Source organism: Microchirus variegatus (assembly GCF_963457635.1).
Source record: "Microchirus variegatus genome assembly, chromosome: 19".
NCBI classification, from domain to species: Eukaryota; Metazoa; Chordata; class Actinopteri; order Pleuronectiformes; family Soleidae; genus Microchirus; species Microchirus variegatus.
In genome coordinates, this window is record NC_139820.1 from 9,761,444 (window position 1) to 9,781,484 (window position 20,041).

At 41.3% G+C, this 20,041-nt stretch overlaps 4 protein-coding genes across 6 annotated transcripts in view; 1 reads left to right on the forward strand and 3 right to left on the reverse strand.

Annotated features, from left to right (window-relative positions):
• Positions 1 to 454: 454 nt before the first annotated feature.
• On the reverse strand, positions 455 to 9,985 carry slc25a10b (solute carrier family 25 member 10b). The gene is made up of 11 exons (XM_083906315.1): positions 9,528 to 9,985; positions 5,647 to 5,766; positions 4,990 to 5,104; positions 4,817 to 4,865; positions 4,294 to 4,335; positions 4,169 to 4,212; positions 4,010 to 4,080; positions 3,397 to 3,489; positions 3,206 to 3,283; positions 3,023 to 3,079; positions 455 to 2,138 (listed from the first exon to the last, which is right to left on the reverse strand). The coding sequence occupies exons 1-11, from the start codon at positions 9,615 to 9,617 to the stop codon at positions 2,037 to 2,039; spliced, it is 861 nt and encodes a 286-aa protein (XP_083762441.1). The 5' UTR covers positions 9,618 to 9,985; the 3' UTR covers positions 455 to 2,036.
• A 909-nt stretch (positions 9,986 to 10,894) lies between these two features.
• LOC310941217 (MYCBP-associated protein-like) overlaps positions 10,895 to 20,041 on the forward strand; it is a 34,442-nt gene continuing 25,295 nt past the window's right edge. For all 3 annotated transcript variants that reach the window (XM_083906347.1, XM_083906345.1, XM_083906346.1), the window contains exon 1: positions 10,895 to 10,946. The gene's annotated coding sequence lies outside the window, so the exon portion shown is untranslated. The remainder of the gene's footprint in view (positions 10,947 to 20,041) is intronic.
• On the reverse strand, positions 12,437 to 14,568 carry LOC310941169 (claudin-4-like). The gene is made up of 2 exons (XM_083906291.1): positions 14,484 to 14,568; positions 12,437 to 14,169 (listed from the first exon to the last, which is right to left on the reverse strand). Exon 2 carries the CDS (start codon positions 13,929 to 13,931, stop codon positions 13,266 to 13,268), a length of 666 nt encoding a protein of 221 aa, XP_083762417.1. The 5' UTR covers positions 13,932 to 14,169; positions 14,484 to 14,568; the 3' UTR covers positions 12,437 to 13,265.
• LOC310940964 (GTPase IMAP family member 9-like) lies at positions 17,363 to 19,640 on the reverse strand (the record flags this gene model as incomplete). Its single annotated transcript, XM_083906035.1, has 3 exons — positions 17,363 to 18,298; positions 19,368 to 19,439; positions 19,631 to 19,640. 3 exons carry the CDS (start codon positions 19,638 to 19,640, stop codon positions 17,364 to 17,366), a joined length of 1,017 nt encoding a protein of 338 aa, XP_083762161.1. The 3' UTR covers position 17,363.

A 20,041-nucleotide genomic window follows, 5' to 3' on the forward strand; every position in this document is an offset into this window, starting at 1 on the left:
TTTTTTAATAATTATGACTTTATCTCATAATTATGACTATCTCATAATCTCAACTTTTTTCTCATAATTATGATTTTTTTTTTTTTACTCATAATTTAATTTTTTTTATCTCTTAATTTCAACTATTTCTCTAAATGGGTTTCCATACAAATCCAGTCACAGTCGGCAACACCAATGAGTCAGTTTCTGCTGGGACCACAAACACAACGGTAGACGTCGACTGTACACAATCCAGATGGCCTGCAGCAGATCTATCAAATGAAAGATATTATAATGAAGATGAAAACAATCTTAATCACTACCGAGATAGTTGCGATTGGTCTCACAAATGCAAAAGGCACATAATGCAAAGAAAGCCACAAACACTCCACAGGTATTCTCTGTATTTTTATTCAAAAATTCTATTGTTAATGATCTACATGATGTAAATTCAACACACCCAGAATTATGGGTCCCTCCAGTTCCATTACTATGCACGTGAATAAAGACGGGGGTTACAATGATCGAAACTTTTGGCTCATCTACAGCAGAGGACCTCACGCTATCAAGGTCAGAACATGCAGGCAAACAGGGTGACCTAATGGCACTGATGAAGATACAGGACTTATTAGGATGAATCAGAGAAAGTAAATTACACGTTACTACACTGCCCCCTGCAGGATAGATGCTGTAAGGCAATATTATTTGACATGGTCTCTGTAAACAGAGTCAGCATGAAACCTAAGTCAAAGTTATCATGGACAACAAATGTTGAGAGCCACAAAAACAGCCACAAATGGAACCGATAATGTTTTAAAATCAAAATAAATGAAAATCTGACCTTTTTTTTTTATAATACCGTTTAAAGTCTATGGCAGGGGTTTCTATGCAGCAGGTTAGGTTTGAGGCGTCCAGTGATTTTCAGTAAAGTGCCTTTTTTTTTTTTTTTTTTTTAAAAGAGGAGCATCCTGAGTCATTAAGTCTTACACGCTACATGTAAACTTGTAGTGCACAGCAGATCTCTACAAGCTTCTCTACAGGCATCTCTATTTAAATAGCTAGAACTAACAACATATATATATCAAGTGGTCATTCGCAATTTCACGGGGAGCGGAAAATAAAAGAGCCACTAACAGATGGACCTTCAGGCCCACTTCACAGTTTCCCCCACTAACCCTCTCCTTACTGGAAAACAAACTTGGTCCACTTCTCTGACAGATTTAAGAATAAAATGAGATCGTTTGACAGTGGTGGAATGAAGTAAAGGAGAACCTGGCAAGTGTTAGTGACGACTTGATCGCACGACTGGCTGATTTACACTTCAAAAAATAGTCATTAGGTCATAAGAAGGCAAAGCAATAATTCTGTCAAATTCAGGGTGCACCACATTTGGTCAGCACTGTTGGGAATGATGACTATGCACCTACGCAATAGCTCGATCAGTCATGTTTTCATAATGGCCTTTGGGGAAATATTATCCATTGGTACGTGCAGCGTTGATGACAAACCTCACTGTGTTTTACGACTTTTACTAAAACTAAAATCTCAAACAATGCCTTGGCCTGATCAAGTGTTGTAGATGAGCACTGGATACACTTTCTAAGACATGGTCTACAATTTTTGTTCCGCTGGTTAGGACCTGAAGGTGCTGTACACCAATGGTGGACAGGGATTAAAGCACTGGGTGCTGAGATTAAAACATAAATCACAAACATAAATGACCAGCTATTAGTCTGCCATCTACGATCAAGGTTGATGAACAGCTGTGGTCTCCCCAACTCAACATTAACACAATACTCTGACTGAAATTAGAACAGAATACTACTTTAACATCGGCTAAATCCTCTCTTAATTTGGAAGGGTTTGGGTTACCTCTCTAGTAAGTAAGTAAGTTAAAATCCTAGCCCTGGGAATCATTTGTTATTCCAGTATTCATCCCATCCAACAGTCGGTGCTTCTCTGTAGCCGAAATCATTGAGCGTCTAATCTTGAGACAGAGGTAGAGCAAAATGAGAAGGTGAAGCACACGCACACTGATGGCGCCCTGCAGGGTGTGCTCAGGAGATGATGCGAATGCCAAAGTATTTTTTGAGCTGCTCCAGGAACATGAAGGTGAGCACCGTGTGAGGGATCAAGCGGATCCCAGCTGGAACGAGACCCTGCGACAAAACACAGTATTATGTTACGTGTAAATCTGTCCCATAACAATTGTCAACCCAAGACAACTACTGAAATACATGTCTGTAGAATAGTGAATTTATATCTGATTTTCTGAGATCCCATCTGCAAAACCACTTCAGGAGGTGGTCGGAGACGCATTGTGACCATATTGAACAGAAGTGTAAATGCAACGAGTCTCAGATTCGTCTCCGCTCCCCCGATATGGAATTAGAGGTGTTGTTTGATTCATGAATAGTGTTACTTCCATACACCCACAACTGAGGGAGCAGAAATACGTTCAGAGTCTAAACATGTGGTTTGTGTATTAAGAAATGACGTATTTATAGTTTGGCAGCGATGTTGTTGGCGGTGATCAGCTCCGCCTCTGTGGACGCTCTGCGCGCACTGTGAGCCGGCACAGAGCAGCGTTAGCTCGGCCTGTCCTGAGGACCAATCGCAGCCCTTGCTGTCTCCGTTGTCCCTTGACGGAGTGACGGACACTTGGAGAGAGGCTCTCCTTCGACACAGAGGGCTCTGCATAACCTACGTAGAGCACTTCACACAGGAGTATAAATTGGGCTTCACTATGCTAACAAAGAATGACACCTGAGTTCCCCGACAGCCTCCTCTGTTTGTTACAATCTGCAGTCTCACTATTTGACGTGTATATAATTTATAATGTCACTCCAGATTTACAGCCTCATGTACTACCTTGGACTCTGAAGTAGAGGTCATGTTTTTCACTGCTGTGCAACAGGGTGTGGTCAGTGTGAATCAAATTGCAGGGTCGGGTATCAGACAACTGAAATAACACCGCTAAGAAACCTGTAAAGCCCTCCTGATTATAACTAACTGTGTTAATTGATGCTTTGCTTTTGTTTACCTTGTAAAACGCTAGCGGACCCAGCTTGGCAGTTTCTCGTATGCAGTGTGTCACCCCCTGAAGAGAGAGAGAGAGATGGGTGGAAATGAACACTGTCATAAGAGCAAGCAGGATTAGCAGCCCCAGAGAGGAGTGAAAGGATTAGAGGAGACAATGAACGGGGATGAGGAGGGATCAGCTCACCGTGTACTCTCCCTTTGAGCTCATCAGTCTCGTCTTTAGTACATCCAGAGGTTGACACAAGAACGTAGCACAGCCGCCCTGCACGTGAAAACACCAGGGTGAGTTGACAAAAAAAAGAGCAGAGTAAACACAACACACTGAACGAGTCATGTTTTAACCTCCGCAACACAAACGAAAACTTGGATACTTACAGCAATGAAGCTAGAAAGAAAGTGTGTGACGATGGTATCTCCCATTATCCCTGTTCCCAACACAAGCTGTTTGGCCTGGTCATAACACGCTAGCTGAAGATGCAACAACAATAGAGAAGGGAAAAAACATTTTTTAATTAGTGCTGGTCATGTTAATGGCGTCAACTTAACGCACGTCAACACATGGTGCGTTTCCATGACGACTGACTGGAAAAAGACGTGAGTGACGTCATGTTTACGATGTGACTCACGATTGCTAAAGTAACGCTAAACTTTAGGGCACAAATACGCAGTACACGGGTACGCTGGTTATTTGTATCGCTGCACTTTTCGTTTAATAAACAGACCGCTCCAGTTCAAATGTAGGCACGCTAAAGGAGCTAACGGAGCTAACTGGTAAACGGTGCCTGGACTCCGGTGGCGCAGCACATAAACATGACGTCACACGCGTATTTTTCCGTCCAGTCGGCATGGAAATACATCATGCGTTAACGTGCGTTAGCTTTGACACCCTTTATACACATCTGAAACACTGCAGTCATATGCGGAAATGACTCATTGGCTCGATCTTCCTATACCATGAGAAAAAAAGGCACCGAGCAATGTGACTTGCCTGTCCAACAGTGACCATCGCACCTCTGCTGGATGCCATGGTGGCCCCTGAGAAAAGTCTCCTTACACCCTCTGTGGGACAGGAAAAGTGTCAGAGTTCAGACTTGATGCCACAGTGTGGTACATATGACATTACACGCAGACACGGCTTCAGATTTACCTTCTCTAAAGACTCTGAAGAGCCCATCAATGGCGTGTTTGTAGCTACGAGAAAACCAGCACCATTAAAAGCAGGAAAAGACTCGATGAACGTCTATCATGTCAAAAAAAAATGACAACACTCACTTCCTCCTCAGTTCTGGTGGTAGCTTCATGTCATTCTGCATCCTGGAAACCAAGAGATCAGCTCTTTAATGCACAATTTTCCGTTTTTAACCATTTATCCAAATAGGCAAAATGAAAAATCCAATATACACTACCGTTCAAAAGTTTGGGGTCACTTAGAAATGTACTTATTTTTGAAGCAAAAGCACTAAACGACTAGTCTGTTTTTAATGGAATATGTACATAGGTGTATAGAGGACCATTTCCAGCAACCATCTCTCCAGGGTTCTAATGGTACATTGTGTTTGCTAATCGCGTTAGAAGGCTATTGTATGATTAGAAAACCCTAATAAAAAACATTATTTCTAATCTTGACAATGTCTTGACTATATTTTCTATTCATTTTGCAACTATTTTGATGAATGTATAAAAGTGTGAGTTTTAATGGAAAAAACACAACAAAATTGTATAGGTGACCCCAAACTTTTGAATGGTAGTGTATTTAAATATTACTTCCATGGTAAATCTCGTCACGGTGTCTTACCTGACATTCACCATGTCTGCTGGCGTCCCAACAAACCCACCAGTGAAACCTGCGAGCACACAACCCAGCATGAGTGATACTACATGCATGTGTACTTATACATACAATATACAGTATACAGTATATATAATGCATAAACAATAGAAGGTGTGTGTGTGTGTGTGTGTTTCCACCTCCAAAGGCTCCCAGCAGGACCTTCTGGTAGAAGGGCATTGGGCCCTTGCTTGTTGTTCCCATCATGTCCCTGACGGTTTCATAGATTGCAAATCTGGTGAGGGAATAAGACATCTGAGGAGAGGAGAGGAGAGGAGAGGATGAGTCAGGCAGATGGTTCAACATTTTCTTTGTCTCTCCACTAGGGGGAGCCACTAGCAACAACAAAGTGGCCATAGGAGGCCAGAACAATACATCTCATTAGAATACAGCAGTTACAGGACATCTGTTAAAGGTCATAATCTCTTTTTTTCACTGACTCATATGTTTAAATAACAATGGATGGATGTAGAGTAATTATTGTAGTCAATTATTGTTATTGTAAATAGGTTTTCATGATGTATGCAGTATTTAAGACGATCAGCAGCACAATACCTCCCTTTGGGAATCAGTCATGAGCCTTTCTTTTACCTATTGTCCTTATACATTGTAATACTGTAATGATATTTTGGGCATTGTCCATTCATATACAGTATGTGGGTCACACGGCAGTGAGTAGTGGCTTGCACTGTTGCAAAAAAGAACCCAGTTGACAACCTGGTCCCACCAACTATACAAATAGATGTATCTTGCTTTGCTTAAAAGAGAGAGAAAAGTGTGATTAGCCACATACAGACCTGTCTACACAGAGAGGCAGAGAGGCCACTGTACAGAGCCAGAAATCCATCATTCTTAACCACATGAATGGCCATCCCCACCATCCTCCTCTTCACCTCCTGCTGTGTCTGCAGGTGAACCTGGAAAGACGAGCATGCAGAGGATTGATGTCACGTTCAACACGGAGCGACACACAATGCACGATCCTGTTCATGATGACTCTGTTGTCTGTTCCTTCTATGGAGTACGTTACATGCCAGAGATGAGATGAAATGACTAAGGCCACGTCCAGACGGAAACGGCGTGAAACATAAACTATCTTAGTAGAGGAACCGGGGGAACAATCGCTGACCTGTTTTGTTTAGTCAAGTAAAAACAGGTCTTGTTTCCTCCTCACTGCGGTCTTTTCAGACTGGCTTTAGTGACTTTTCATTGACAGTAGTTGGCAACTCTGTCAAACAATCTCCAAACACAAGACAATGAATGGCAGCACGAGAGAGAGAGTGCTAGGACGTTAGCGTCACAATCGCAGAGTTTACACATAATAATTAAGTTGTTTTTTATATATAGCTGAGGAAATTAGGAATGTTATCAACGAGGAAATTCAGCGACTGATCTGTGAAAACACGCTACCGTTCAAAAGTTTTGGGTCGCCTATACAATTTTTTGGTGTTTTCAATTAAAAGACACTTTTATTCATCAAAATAGTTGCAAAATTAATAGAAAATATGGTCAAGACAAGATTAGAAATAATGATTTTTATTCCAAATAATAATTTGGCCCTTTTGTCAAAGAACCAGCAAAACTGTTTTCAGCTGTGCTAACATCATTGCACAAAGGTTTTCAAAGGTTTTCTAATCATCCAATAGCCTTCCAACACGATTAGCAAACACAATGTACCATTAGAACACTGGAAATGGGCATCTATACACCTATGTACATATTCCATTAAAAACCAGACGTTTGCAGCTAGAATAGTCGTTTACCATATTATCAATGTATAGTGTATTTCTGATCCATTTAATGTTATAGTCATTGAATAATCTTTAAAAAATAAGGACATTTCTGAATGAAGTAGATATTGAGACATTTGATAGCAATTATGGACACATTTTTAAACCCCAGATGGAGGTTTTATTAAGTCAAATTACCTCAAGTGAACTTGGAAAAACTTGGACATTGGCACAAGTGTTTTCTTGCGGTGGTTTTCCATTAATCTCTGGTAAATCAGACCATAAAATGTTGTAAGACGAAAGTCCAGTTGAGCCACAGGAAGGACAATGTGTCAATAGAGCTTATACACACGCACACACACACAGTGGTGAAACATTACACTCAGGTTAGTTGATAAGTGTCGAGCTAAACAATCCTCTTTTTATGAGGTCTTGTTTAGCAACTTTGCTGTTATCCATTTAGGGCAAACAGATTCACCTATCTGAGAATCTTCCTTAAAACAATGGAGGAACTCAATAAATCAAGACGATGTGTTTAGTCAAGCCCTTACGTCTCTACCGTTCAAGAGTTTGGGGTCACTTAGAAATGTCCTTATTTATGAAGGAAAGGCACTTTTTTTTCAATGAATATAACATTAAATGAATCAGAAATACTGTCCAGGGTGTGCCCAATGTCTGCTGAGATGGGCGCGGCACCGCCCGCGACCCTCTGGTGGAGGATGAAGCGGTAGATAATGGATGGATGGATAGATGAATCAGAAATACACTAATCATTGTTAATGTGGTAAACTACTATTCTAGCTGCAAACCTCTGGTTTTTAATGTAATATGTACATAGGTGTATAGAGGCCCATTTCCTGTGTTCTAATGGTACATTGTGTTTGCTAATCGTGCTAGAAGGCTATTGGATGATTAGAAAACCCTTGTGCAATGATGTTAGCACAGCTGAAAACAGCTTTGCTGGTTCTTCGACGAAAGGGTAAAAATATCATTTTGAAAAAAAAAATGATTATTTCTCATCTTGTCAATGTCTTGACTATGTTTTCTAGATTTCCACCCTAATACTTCAGTAACTAGTGCTTTTGTCACAGAAAGGTTTTATTAGCACAGACCTAACACAGCTGCACACAAAACGCTGCAGCCGTGAAGCCAAACACTGAATAATCCATATAACATATAAGTTTATGCTTCAGACCTACAACGTTGCAATTTCATAAAAGCAGTCACCAGCGAACCAGAACTCCTCGAGACATCCTTGCAAGCAAGTGCTGATTAGTAACATCGTCTGCACACTTACACAGCACATGACTTCCTGTGTGTTATTAAGTCATGTCAGGCATGAGTAAAGTCAGGCTGCAGGCTTGATTATATTATATACTTGAAATGGTGAACAAAAATAGAATTCTTGATGCATTTGTTTACAGAATGATTTGTTTTGCTCAAACCCAGTAGTCCAGTGTCACTTGGCCACTCCTATTGACTACAATCTCAGATTGAGTATTTCAACTCACGAGAGTCATGGAGCATGGCAGAGTGGTGGTCAATACGCGCGACCAGTAACACAGACACTCCTTATGATCTGGTCAATAAAAGGGCACACCAAAATGTGGACTTTTGTCACTTGTCAATATGCCACAGATGTCACAAATCATGAGGGAGAGTGCCATTGGCATGCTGAGTGCTGGGTTGAGCGTTACAGCTGTGGCAACACAACTGAATGTGCATCGTTCTACGATCGGCAACCTGGTGATATCCATGTGTCACTGGTGTACAGCCTGGACGCACACGTTATTGAAGTTTGTGAACTTGGATCATCGACCCCCCCATTGTGTTCTTCCTGCCATTACTCCAGGACTTTTGTTTTGAAATTGATCCTAATGCTCGCTAATTAAAGCCACTTTATTGATAAAGTTGTACTGTTATTGTTGGATAGTTACTCTGTTTTGTCACATAACAATAACTACAAGTTGGTCTTTGTGCGTTTATATTTTTGTTGAGTGTAGCTGTCACTTTAAATGATGATGTTCTCAAATGTCTTGTTTTGCCTACAAATACATATATATCTAGCAAAGTCAGAAAATATTCACATTTAAGAAGTAGAAAAACTAGGCTTGTTTTGATTATTAAAAAATATACTCAAAGCAATGAAACCATTATCATAACAGTTGATGATTAACTCAGTAGTTGACAGGTCAGAGTAATAGTTTAACCCTACTCAATTTAATTCCAAACCTTGGGTTTTTTGTTTATTTGTTTTTTCAGAAAATGAGGTCCTGCCTCATTAGGACCAGGTTTTGGTCTCCATGAGGACTAGCTGCTCCTGACAAGGTCAGTGTTCATGCCAGAAGAGGTCCTAAAGAGGTAACTAATACAAGTACACACAGCATTCTTTGTAAGGACACGCATAGACATAATACATTCCCTAACACTAACCTTGGCCTGTATCCCTAAACCAGACAAAGTGTCCTGTATTACACAAAATGTCCTCCTGTGGTTTATGTTTTGGTTTTTTTTGGTCCTCTTGAAGATTTACACACACACACACAGACAGACACCTGCTGTCAGGCTGCCTATGTTTGGAGGGGAAAGGAAACCCCCACTTGGTGTTGTCTTACAATTACCACATTATGTCCAACAAACCATTACAACATTAATGTTATCTACATGAAGACTAAAAAAAAAAAAGTATTTATCATGTTTTATAAACAGTCATAAATAGAAAGGTCTCATCTTGACCTGTGTTTAGTGACAGGCCTGTACCAATGCAAGGAAGCACGAGACGCTTTAGAACACACACAGTGTCAGTGACACCAGATCATCATACGGTCATGTTGGGTCGGCTCACAGACACTATGCAGTTAACAGCACACCACCTCAGCTGTCCAGCCTGACTCTTGTCAAAAGGCTGCTGCAGCTGCTGGTGCTCAGGCCTGCGAGCACTCACTCACCTTGATCAGATCCAGAGGATGCGTGCAGCACGCAGCCCCGCAGGACGCAAGCCCACCGAAGTACCAGCGAGAGACCCTTCTCTCGGCCATGATCGCAGACGCAGCTACAGCGGTAACCCTTCCTTCCTTCCTTCCGTCCTTCGTTTTCCGTCCTCGACGCGCTGTGTCCGGCTGCTATGTGTGCTGTCTTGCGCGGCGTGCACACACACACACACACACACACAGCCTCGTTTTAATCTTCACACACGCCGACAAGAGACTCACTTGGAGGACTTTGGGCTCCAGCAGGATAGCGCACACACTCGCGACACATGATGCGCGCGCGTGTCTGTCTGTGTGTGTGTGTGTGTGTTAAGTGCGTATGCGCGCGCTGTCCAGTGTGCGTGACAGAAGGAAGCAGCAGCTGTAAACACGCAAGGACACAACGCAGCCAATTGCCTCCGTGGACGCTGGAGCGGCCTACTCGCCCTCCTTCACCCGGGGAGTCAAAGGTTGACGCGAGGATGTGAGAGACAGAGAGAGAGAGAGAGAGAGAGAGAGAGACAGAGAGAGAGAGAGAGAGAGAGAGAGAGAGAGAGAGAGAGAGAGAGAGAGAGACAGAGACTCCTGCAACAAACTGGCGTTAGCCTACTTTCCTCACTAGTTACTGTCATGTCAGCATTTAAAGCGATACACACCGCAACCAGCGGTAGCGCACAGGCAAATATTGACCGTGTCGCTTTAAGAGGAACAGTGGCCCACATTCTCAGCGCTTCTTCTCCAAAATGAAAACAAAAATGCTTGGCAAAGATTACAACTGTGTTTACCTACTAAAATAGCATTTACATGTGGAAAAACACTGATGATGTTTAAAGGTGCATACAGTCAGGAATAATGTTCATATAACAAACTGAACTCACCAACAACAACAGCGCAGCCAAACTATTTGCATTAAAAACATTTTTTTACGTCTGAGCTACCACGGAGACAGCGAAACTTAAAAGACCTCTGTATTTTGAATTTGAGCGTAGAAACCGTTTTTTTGACCACATTGTTACATATGACGCCTTTAAATGTGCATTATTTATATATATATATAAATAAATCATAAACTTAAAGCAACTGGCCATAAAATCCTCCTAATATGTCACAGAGACTCAGGAATAATGTTCATATAACAAACTGAACTCACCAACAACAACAGTACAGACAAAATATTTGCATTCAAAAAAAATATTTTGCAGACTGCAAATCAATCTATGATCTATGGCAGAATGATCGAATCCTAAGTCATTTGTGCTGGTAATTCACTGAGATTCATTCAGATTGTCATACCTTTAAGTTGCACACCCCCTAGTGGACATTTGTGCAACGGCAGGCAATTTCACTAAATGTTGCAGCACGCTGCGCAGGAGAGTTTTAGGGAATATAACCCTGTCTGTAAGTATTACCACTACCAGTTTGTTGTGTTTTGTTGTCGTCATAATAGTAAGATGATGTAAATCTATGGTTTTTTAATCGTTTCTTTGAGAATTGAATCATAATGTATGTTATTTAATTCCACAATATGTGCATTTTGATATCCTTAACTTACTTTTGCAGAATCTTGAAATCCTGAAGCCCTCTCTGAGTTTATGGTGTATTTTCTGAAACGTAAATTAGTTTCTAGCTTTGTAAATCTGTGTCTTGCATCTTGTGAAATGCGCTTTATTTTGTCAGTGAAAAAAGAAAACCTACCAGCCCACACTTGAACGTCTGTCTAGACTTAGTTCTTTATATTTTCTTTCAGTTTTACAAAAAAGACATGATTTATGTGATAAGCTGATCGAAGGCTCACGTCTTCATTGGACCTTCTATGTTCACTTTCTGTCAACTCTGACTGTGGAATGTTGGGCAAAGAGAGAATATTCACAGAGCGAGCGAAACGAACGCAGCTCAGCTTGACACATTTGGACGTGTTCTGGCAAGTTTTTATTACGGGGGTTTTGCAAACGTGATCATTAAGATTATACATAAGCCTCAGTTTTTGAAATAACGCGACAAACCACAGAGCTATCATTTGAATAAGTGAGATCAAAGTAATTTTAAACTAAAAAAACAGAAAAGAAAAGAAGGCAGCCACTATCAAAAATACAAAGTAGAGTAGAAGTATAGTCTATATAGAGGAAGAAGCTGCAGTAATTTGCTTTTAAACTGAATTTATTCGACTAAATTTACCTTAAAAAGCTCTTAAATGCTTGCTAGTGATTCTTAAAACTCAGAATTCTTATTTTAAACTCAGAATTCTGACTTTATTGTCAGAATCCTGACTTTAAACTCAGAATTCTGACTTTATTCTCAGAATTCCCTCTTTAAAACTCAGAATCCTGACTTTAAACTCAGAATTCTGACTTTATTCTCAGAATGATGTCTTTAAAACTCAGAATCCTGACTTTAAACTCAGAATTCTGACTTTATTCTCAGAATTATGTCTTAAAACTCAGAATTCTGACTTTATACTCAGAATTCTGACTTTAGAACTCAGAATTCTGTCTTCAAAACACAGAACCCTGACTTGAAACTCAGAATTCTGACTTTAAAATTCAGAATTCTGTATTTAAACTCAGAATGAAAATAAAATCAGAATTCTAAGTTTTTCCTTAATCCTCCTAAGCCTCTTCCGTATGATTCCCTCAAATAATGAGTTGTCATTTTACTCCATCATTGCACACAGTTTCTGTGTTTACTGCCCCCAAGTGTATGACTGCTGTCACAACACACATTTTGTTTGTTTTCTGACTGGAAATCTTTTGCATAAAATTCCAGATTTACAAGATCTATAGTACCGTGATTGATCTCTGTGCTTTATGATGATGATGCCGTTGTTTTGTCGACAAAGTTTAAATGATTGTATTTGTTATATGGAGCAAAGAATCCAGAAAATATTCACAGGCAAACTTGTTTTAATCATAAAGAATAAAAAAAAAACACTATTAATTGATTAATAATCAAGGATTAAATAAGTCAAAGCACATGAATCTTTAAATATGGAATATGAAAAGTTTAAAAAAGTTAGAATAGGGGTTATTATCCTGTGTTTTGAAGCCAGCAGGTACATAATTGTTGTGCTTAGTAAGTGATAATGCATCAAACTATACTTTACTATAGTCTTTTATCAAGTCAACTGTAGCCAAAGCTGGAAATTGCCGTTAATACTCTTAGAATATTACACTAGAGAACATAAGGTGTGAAATGTAACACAACAAAGATCAGCATAAAATAATAAATAATCATTCAAATGAAAACCCCTGTATTTCAAGGAGTGAATTTGCAGAGTGAATTATTTTCGGGAAAAAGTGCGTCAAAAACAAAGTCATGCACCACTGTCACTGCCCACACATGTTCAGTGAAAACATCAGCATGCACAGAACTACTATGAACACTGGCCTTCTGTACACATATCACCCCCCCCCACACACACACACACACACACACACACACACAAGCAAGCAGAGGCAGAGTGGCATTTAAGAAATGCAATTAGTAAACATCTGTCATCCTTCAACAGCTTCAACAGCTCCTCCCACGTGATCACAAAGCTTCAAGTTAATTTATAAATCCACATCTATCTCTGTTATACTTCAACAAACTCGGTTAGATTAGATAGCGTATCCACAATACAGTGCAGGCTGATAATAAACACCACATATCCTTATTTTGTAGTTTCCAGAGGCTTTCCTGACGTGGTTGCTCACACCTCGCATGTCCATTTAAACGACCTCATACAAAGGATTTTTCCTGTTGCTTCGCGTCTCCTCCTCCCGTCTGCGGGTTGTCTTTCGCCGCTCTTCCAAAAACTGGCAGCGATCTCCCTCCGGGTGGAGAAGAGCCGACATGCAGCAGCGATCCCCCGACCAGGAGCAGAAGACTGGCGCCCCAGCCGAGGTACAGCGCTGGCCCCAGCTCTCTCTTAAGGGGCGCTGCAACATTTGGATCATAGAAGTCCCTGATGATTGCATAGGCCGTCCAACAGATGGGTATTAAGTAAGCAAGGCCAGCCACAAGGAACAGTACCCCTGCTATCCTACCCAGCCGAGCCTTGGGGGCCTGGTTTCCGCTACCCATGCAGTGAGTGCACTTGGCCCCTGCCACCCCAATTATGAGTGCCAGAAGGCAAAGGAGTAAGGACATGACAATGAGGCCCCGGGCGGCCTGAGCAGACTTGGGCAGGGCCAAGGTGGAGTCGTAGGTCTTGCATTGGATATGACCTGTGGTCTGTGACAGGCAGTTCATCCACAGCCCCTCCCACAACACCTGGGCGATCACGAGCTCCCCGCCTACGAAGGCCGACACGCGCCACAGTGGAGCGGCGCACACCAAGGCGCCGCACACCCAACCCAGCCCAGCTAAAATCAAGCCCACCACCTGTAGACCGGTTGATGCCATGATCACTTTAGGTCACTGTCCCGTACAAAATCCTGAGATCAAGTCTTCTTGACCGAGTCTTCTTGACCAAGTCTTCTTGACCAAGTCTTCTTGACCGAGTCTTCTTGACCGAGTCTTCTTGACCGAGTCTTCTTGACCGAGTCTTCTTGACCAAGTCTTCTTGACCAACTCTTCTTGACCAAGTCTTCTCTCAGTCATTCAGTGTATACTTGTTGAGATTTGTTCCCCTTCTCTTCTTCTGCAAGAGACCCAAATGTGTTTTTAGCGCACTTATTTTATAGAATCAAATGTAAACAAAAAAAGATCAAGATGATTAAAAAGAATTGTCCACTAAAAGACATCAAATACCTAAATATATAAAAATAAGTTCCACCAATATGTCTAATACAATCAGAAAAAGAACTATGAAAGAAACATAAATAAAAAGTAATTATCTAATACAGTCTCAAGCGACACTTAAACACAAAATTTACTGTACAGATTTTCAATGTCTTAGCGACATAATAACATAAATGAAAAGTCCTCTAAATCCAGAGCTCAAGCAAAACTTACATGGCCAACAGATGTCCACTGTTGGGAGTGTCAATAATCCTTTGTGTGCTTTCCTGGTGGTATGACCATGTAATGTGGCTTTTTGGTGTCGTCCTTCTAATGTGACTGACCAGCTTGTCTCTGTGGATTTTCATATGCAGGCGTGTGGGAGGGCTGCAGTGTGTAAGGCTGCATACTATACACACAAAGCAGAAAATGACAGCACAAGGACACTTTGTTTCGGACACTGTTGACTGTGACCATGTTGTCATTCGTTGGTATTTGACGGGACGAATTTAGCCAAAAGCATTAAAGGAGTAGTTCTGGGTTTGTTTGTTTTTGAAGTGTTTTGAAGTGTGCTTGTCTGCGGTGTTGACCGTTCTGTTCGGGGAGGAAAAACTGATTTTAGCCACGTACCGAAAATAAAATATATGCCTACATTTAAGTTCCAGTAAAAACTTTAATCAGAGCTTTAAACGTCTGACTAATTACCACAACACTGCAGTTCTGTTCTGAGCTAGCTTAATTCGGTGTGAACTGCTGATGTAGTATGGATTTTCAAAATGGCGTCAATCATGTTTACAGCCCAAGTTTTGATTGTGATGACAAAAAAACACTTTTGATTAAGGAACACATATTCACCATTAGGTGCTCACTAACATGCATATAAGTAGCGTACTAGCCCTTTATTAGTAAATATTAGGCACGTATTACACCTTATGGAGGTGTTTTATTATGATTACTAATAAAAGGCTAGTATGCTACTTCTATATGTTGGTAAGCACATAGTTAATGGTGAAAACTGAATTGGGCAGCAGTGGACTAACAAGTTGTCTCACAGCAAGAAAAAGTAGCACAATTATTCTCAACATATATTAGGAGCATGGATATTAAATATGGGTCAAATCTGTTTTGTGCTTTTATGCTTTTAAAAATGACACTTTGACACTGAGCATTGGCTCCAGACTCTTTCAAAAACAATGAATGAGGGTCTGTCTCCACTAGGTGGTGTTAGAGCGTCTGCCACCATATGAACCATTTTGCACATACAGTGATAGGTTGGGTCAGTGTTCTCACTCCAGATGCCGCTCATCACAGGAGGCGTCTTGAGAACTAACTGCTTTAGGCTACTACCAGAAGGCTTTGTCTGGCGGCAGAGAGTTAAAGATAAAAACATACCCTCGTCTTTGATTGCTGCAATGCAGTCAGACTGGTCACACTTGTTTATGTATTTATTATGTTAGTTTCATTTCATGAATACTCACAATTAACATGGGGCAAAGTCACTTAGGGAGTGTAACTTATGGCGTATTACTCCTTTAAAATTTAATTGTATTAGTTTATATATTAGCTAGTATTAACGTCAATAAGTTACATAAGTTATTTATGTCACTGCATTGTAAATAAAATCAAAAAGTGACGTACAACATGTTTCCTTCAGAACTGAATCACAAATTGGCAGTGAAACTGTAGAACTGCAAACATGGCAGCCAAATCAGTAACTCTTAGGCTTATTAATTGTGTTACATGAATAGGTGAAGTACCTGGGCACTCTCTGTCTCCACAAGCGCTTCCAACATCTTGAAATAAACCTGTTCCTAAGTCTCTGCTGATCCCGTGCAGTCGCTACCACTTAATCCCTATTGTGTGTTCAAGCTCATGAACCCAACGCACTAATTCATACTATTAATCTGTGGTTTCTATCAAACAAAAAAGTCCATATAAGCTAAGATTTAGGTCATGGTTAGGGTTAGACTTGGGTTATCGTCAGGGTTAGACTTGGGTTAAGGTCAGTGTTAGACTTCGACTTAGGTCATGGTTATGGTTAAACTTGGGGGGTTACGTCAGGGTTAAACTTGGGTTTAGGTCATGGTCAGGGTGACTTGGATTTAGGTCATGGTTATGGTTAGACTTGGGGTTACATCAGGGTTAGACATGGGTTCAGGTCATGGTTAGGGTTAGACGGCTTTACATCAGGGTTAGGGTTAGACTTGTGTTCAGGTCATGGTTAGACTTGGGTTTAGGTCATGGTTAGGGTTCGACTTGGGTTTTTCGTCAGGGTTAGACTTGGGTTTAGGTTAGGGTTGAGGTTTGAGTTAGACTTGGGTTTAGGTTAGGGTTAGACTTGGGTCAAGGTTAGGGTTGGGTTGGAGTTAGACTTGGGTTTAGGTCAGGCTTAGGGTTAGATATTTAGTTGTGATGGTTAAGATTAGGTCAAAGTTACATTGACACAGTGCTGATTAAGCTTACCAGTTACTCTCAGTTTCTCAGTTTCTTGCTATAGGATTCCTTTTGTTTTCTTGCCTGTGGTGACATTTGTGCACTGAGCAGGCGAGGAGGAACCGACTGAATGCTAGAGTCGAACAAAAGGAACAGTTTGTCAAGAAATTTGCCATTTTGCTCTAAATGTGTGACCCCAACACAGGTCACACATCTCAAATTGGTGGCCTTTCCTTGGTTAGATATTGAGTATGTGCTGGCAGTCGTGCAACGGCAGTAAAGTCTGTTTCCTCACTTAAATGTAATCGGACAGCGGAAGTCTTCCATTGTCTCATTTCCTTTAGGGAAGGGTGAGCTCATAACGTTTCTCAAAATAAAGTGAAGCAAACAGCAGGCCACAGTTGAAATAATGGGCAGTAATGAATCTCTCAACAGCATAACTAACTAGACAGGGTACAATGGTACAATTGAATGTGAATATTTTGTAGCATAAAGTTTCTTATTGACCTGATCAAGTACAACTCGCTCCAACACCATTCAATTCATTTCTTTTAATGTAATGTGTCAAAAAAACGGGTTAACAAAATCATTCACTGATGCTCTCAACAGTAAATACAATAGAAGTGTGTATGCTAATAATGCAGTCAGTGTTGCATACCGATGGACGTGTCCTTGTTGAAGTTATACTGGAGCATTTGCTTTAGGTTTACATCTCATGCCCTTCCACATGCAGATGGCTGCTAACCCACACAACACTCCCAGGACGAGCACAGGAGCTCCGAGAGCCAGAGCCACCGTGGTGTTAGCCCCCACTGCTATAACCATACCTGCAAACACCAGCACCACGGCTGCAGCTGTGGACACTCGTATATTCTTCCTTTTCACTCTCTTCTCCTTTTCTCTCTCCTTCTCCTTCTGCTCCCTCTCCGCGTCCCAGATTTTCTTCTCCTCCGCTTTCTTCTCCTCCTCCTCCTGTTTCCTCTGCTCCTCCTCCTCCCTCAGCTTCCTCTGGGCTCGCTCATACATCTCATTCGTGTAGTGTTTCCCGCCGTTATCCTGTACCATTTCCTTGACCATCGCGATGAGCTCTGTGACCTGCACGCGGTCGTCCGCGTCGTTGTTGTTGAAGGCGTGGTATCTGCGTCCGAACGTGATCGAGAGTCTCCGTAGCTCTTTGCACTCCTTCAGAGCATTGTCAGCTTTCGCCTGATCTTTACACGTGAACAACATGATCGTGTACATGGACGCATCGTCCCCAAAGTTGTCCTGGATCCACTTCACGGCGTTTCTTTCCTCCTCTGTGAACCTCACCCCAAGCCTGATCACCAGCAAGAAGGCGTGAGGGCCGGGCACCGACATCTTCACACATTCCTCTATTCTGGTTTTTAATTCTTCCACCGTGATGCCTGTATCAAACAGACCTGGAGTGTCAATCACCTGGACCGCGGTGCCGTCTATTTTGCCGCTCGCAGTCTCGCAGTGTTTGGTCACAGACACGGGGCTCGGGTCCTCTTTGAAGGCAGCTCTGCCGAGGATGGTGTTCCCCGTTGCGCTCTTCCCCGATCCAGTTTTTCCCACCAGGACGATCCTCAAACCGCCACCAGACAAATCCAGGGCTATAACAGAAGAAGCAAATCATCACCGTTCGCAATGAAACAAGCGTTTGACGTAGGGCTGCAACAACGAATCGATGAAATCGATTACTAAAGCGTTGGCAACGAATTGCGTTATCGATTCGTTGAGTCACGCGATTAATACGTCACTCGTAGCCGCGGAACTGTTTACGTTCATGGCGGTCCATGCACGCCCACAGCGAGCTAATAGAGCTAAGGGTTCTTAATCTTAATCTTAATAAGATGTGCGGAAAAAGCTATAGTGTGAGCGACCACAGCTTGTATTTTGGACATGAAACATAGCAGAGGGAAAACGGTTCGACCGAAATCTTCCAATTTGAATTTGAAGTAATTTTCAGTTTTTGAATAAAGATGCGGAAAATAGAAATGTTTCTATTTTTAAAACCGATTCATTGAAAAAATAATCGATCGGTTCATCTCTTATTAAAATAATCGTTAGTTGCAGCCTTAGTTTGATGGCTACAACTTTGGTAATGAGGTTGTGAAAAGCCTCTGTGGATGGTTTTACCCTTTCTCACAGTGTGATGTCGTGGTCCTAAACGTCGTCTTGTGAGTATTGATTCACATTCACGCAATAATATTCCACTATATAGAAAAAATAAATCAATATATTTTTCAATGGGATATGGAATTAGACCATATCGCATATGTCGATATAGTTCCTTGTTCGCCTGTATAGTACGGAGCTTTGATTTCAAAATGTACTAGTTATTATTGATTATTTGAACGAGGATTTATTCATGAACCAGGTGAAGAAACCTGTGTTCCGGTGTGTATATATATCGGATATCGATATTCAGCCTAAAAATATCGAGGAATGAGTCTTGGTCCATATCGTAAATATGACACTACAGCATTTAGTCAGGTTTATGTTTACACTTTAAACCGTTTTTTAATTCACATTCACAATTCTCTCTGTTCACACTGTCAAAGACAGACCAAGTGCTGGAGGATAACAAACATCGGGGGAATGGAACTATTAAAGTTACCAGTTAACCAGAAAATCCAATGAAGCCATTAACTGAGAGAGAGAGACAATGAATGGGCCTACCGTCAAAGTTATTGAGACCACACCCATCAGATCGAGGTAGAGTTCTCTGCTTCTTTTCCCGTAGTGGTATTGCTGTGAAATGATGCCAAAAAGACATTATTATTATTATTATTATCATTATTATTATTAAGGTCTTCATTATGTCTGCGGCTGTCTCTCTTGTGCTGTTTCCAATATCACTGTAAATGTCACTTCTTTTGAAACTCAAAAGGATCGCTGCTGTTATATTTTCAATCATCATAGGTCAGGTCAAGTTGTCTTACCTTCAGCCATCGCGTTGGATCGAGCTCTTCCACTTCCCAGGTGACTAGCTGTGTTGTACCAGGCCCGCGTTGTGAACTTTTGACAACGTCTGTCGCTGCTCTTTCTGAGAAACCTCTTCAACCTGGCTTATGGACGGGGGGCTTCCTATTTCCTAGTATTGTCTTTAGTTCACGTCGAAAATGTGCATCTCCAGAGGGACTGTCCGCAGCTCTCTTAGCGTGCTACACCGATTTGCACACGTTTGGTATGTTTTTTTTATTTAAAAAAACAAAGAGTTGAATTTCAACACGCGAACAGCATTCAAGCTCTTTTAGTGATAAACTTCAATTTATTCCACTATGAAGTTTCTTTAAAGGAAGGAAGCAAGAAAACCTCTGGTGTGTGTCACATCCTTCTATTGTTGATGTCTC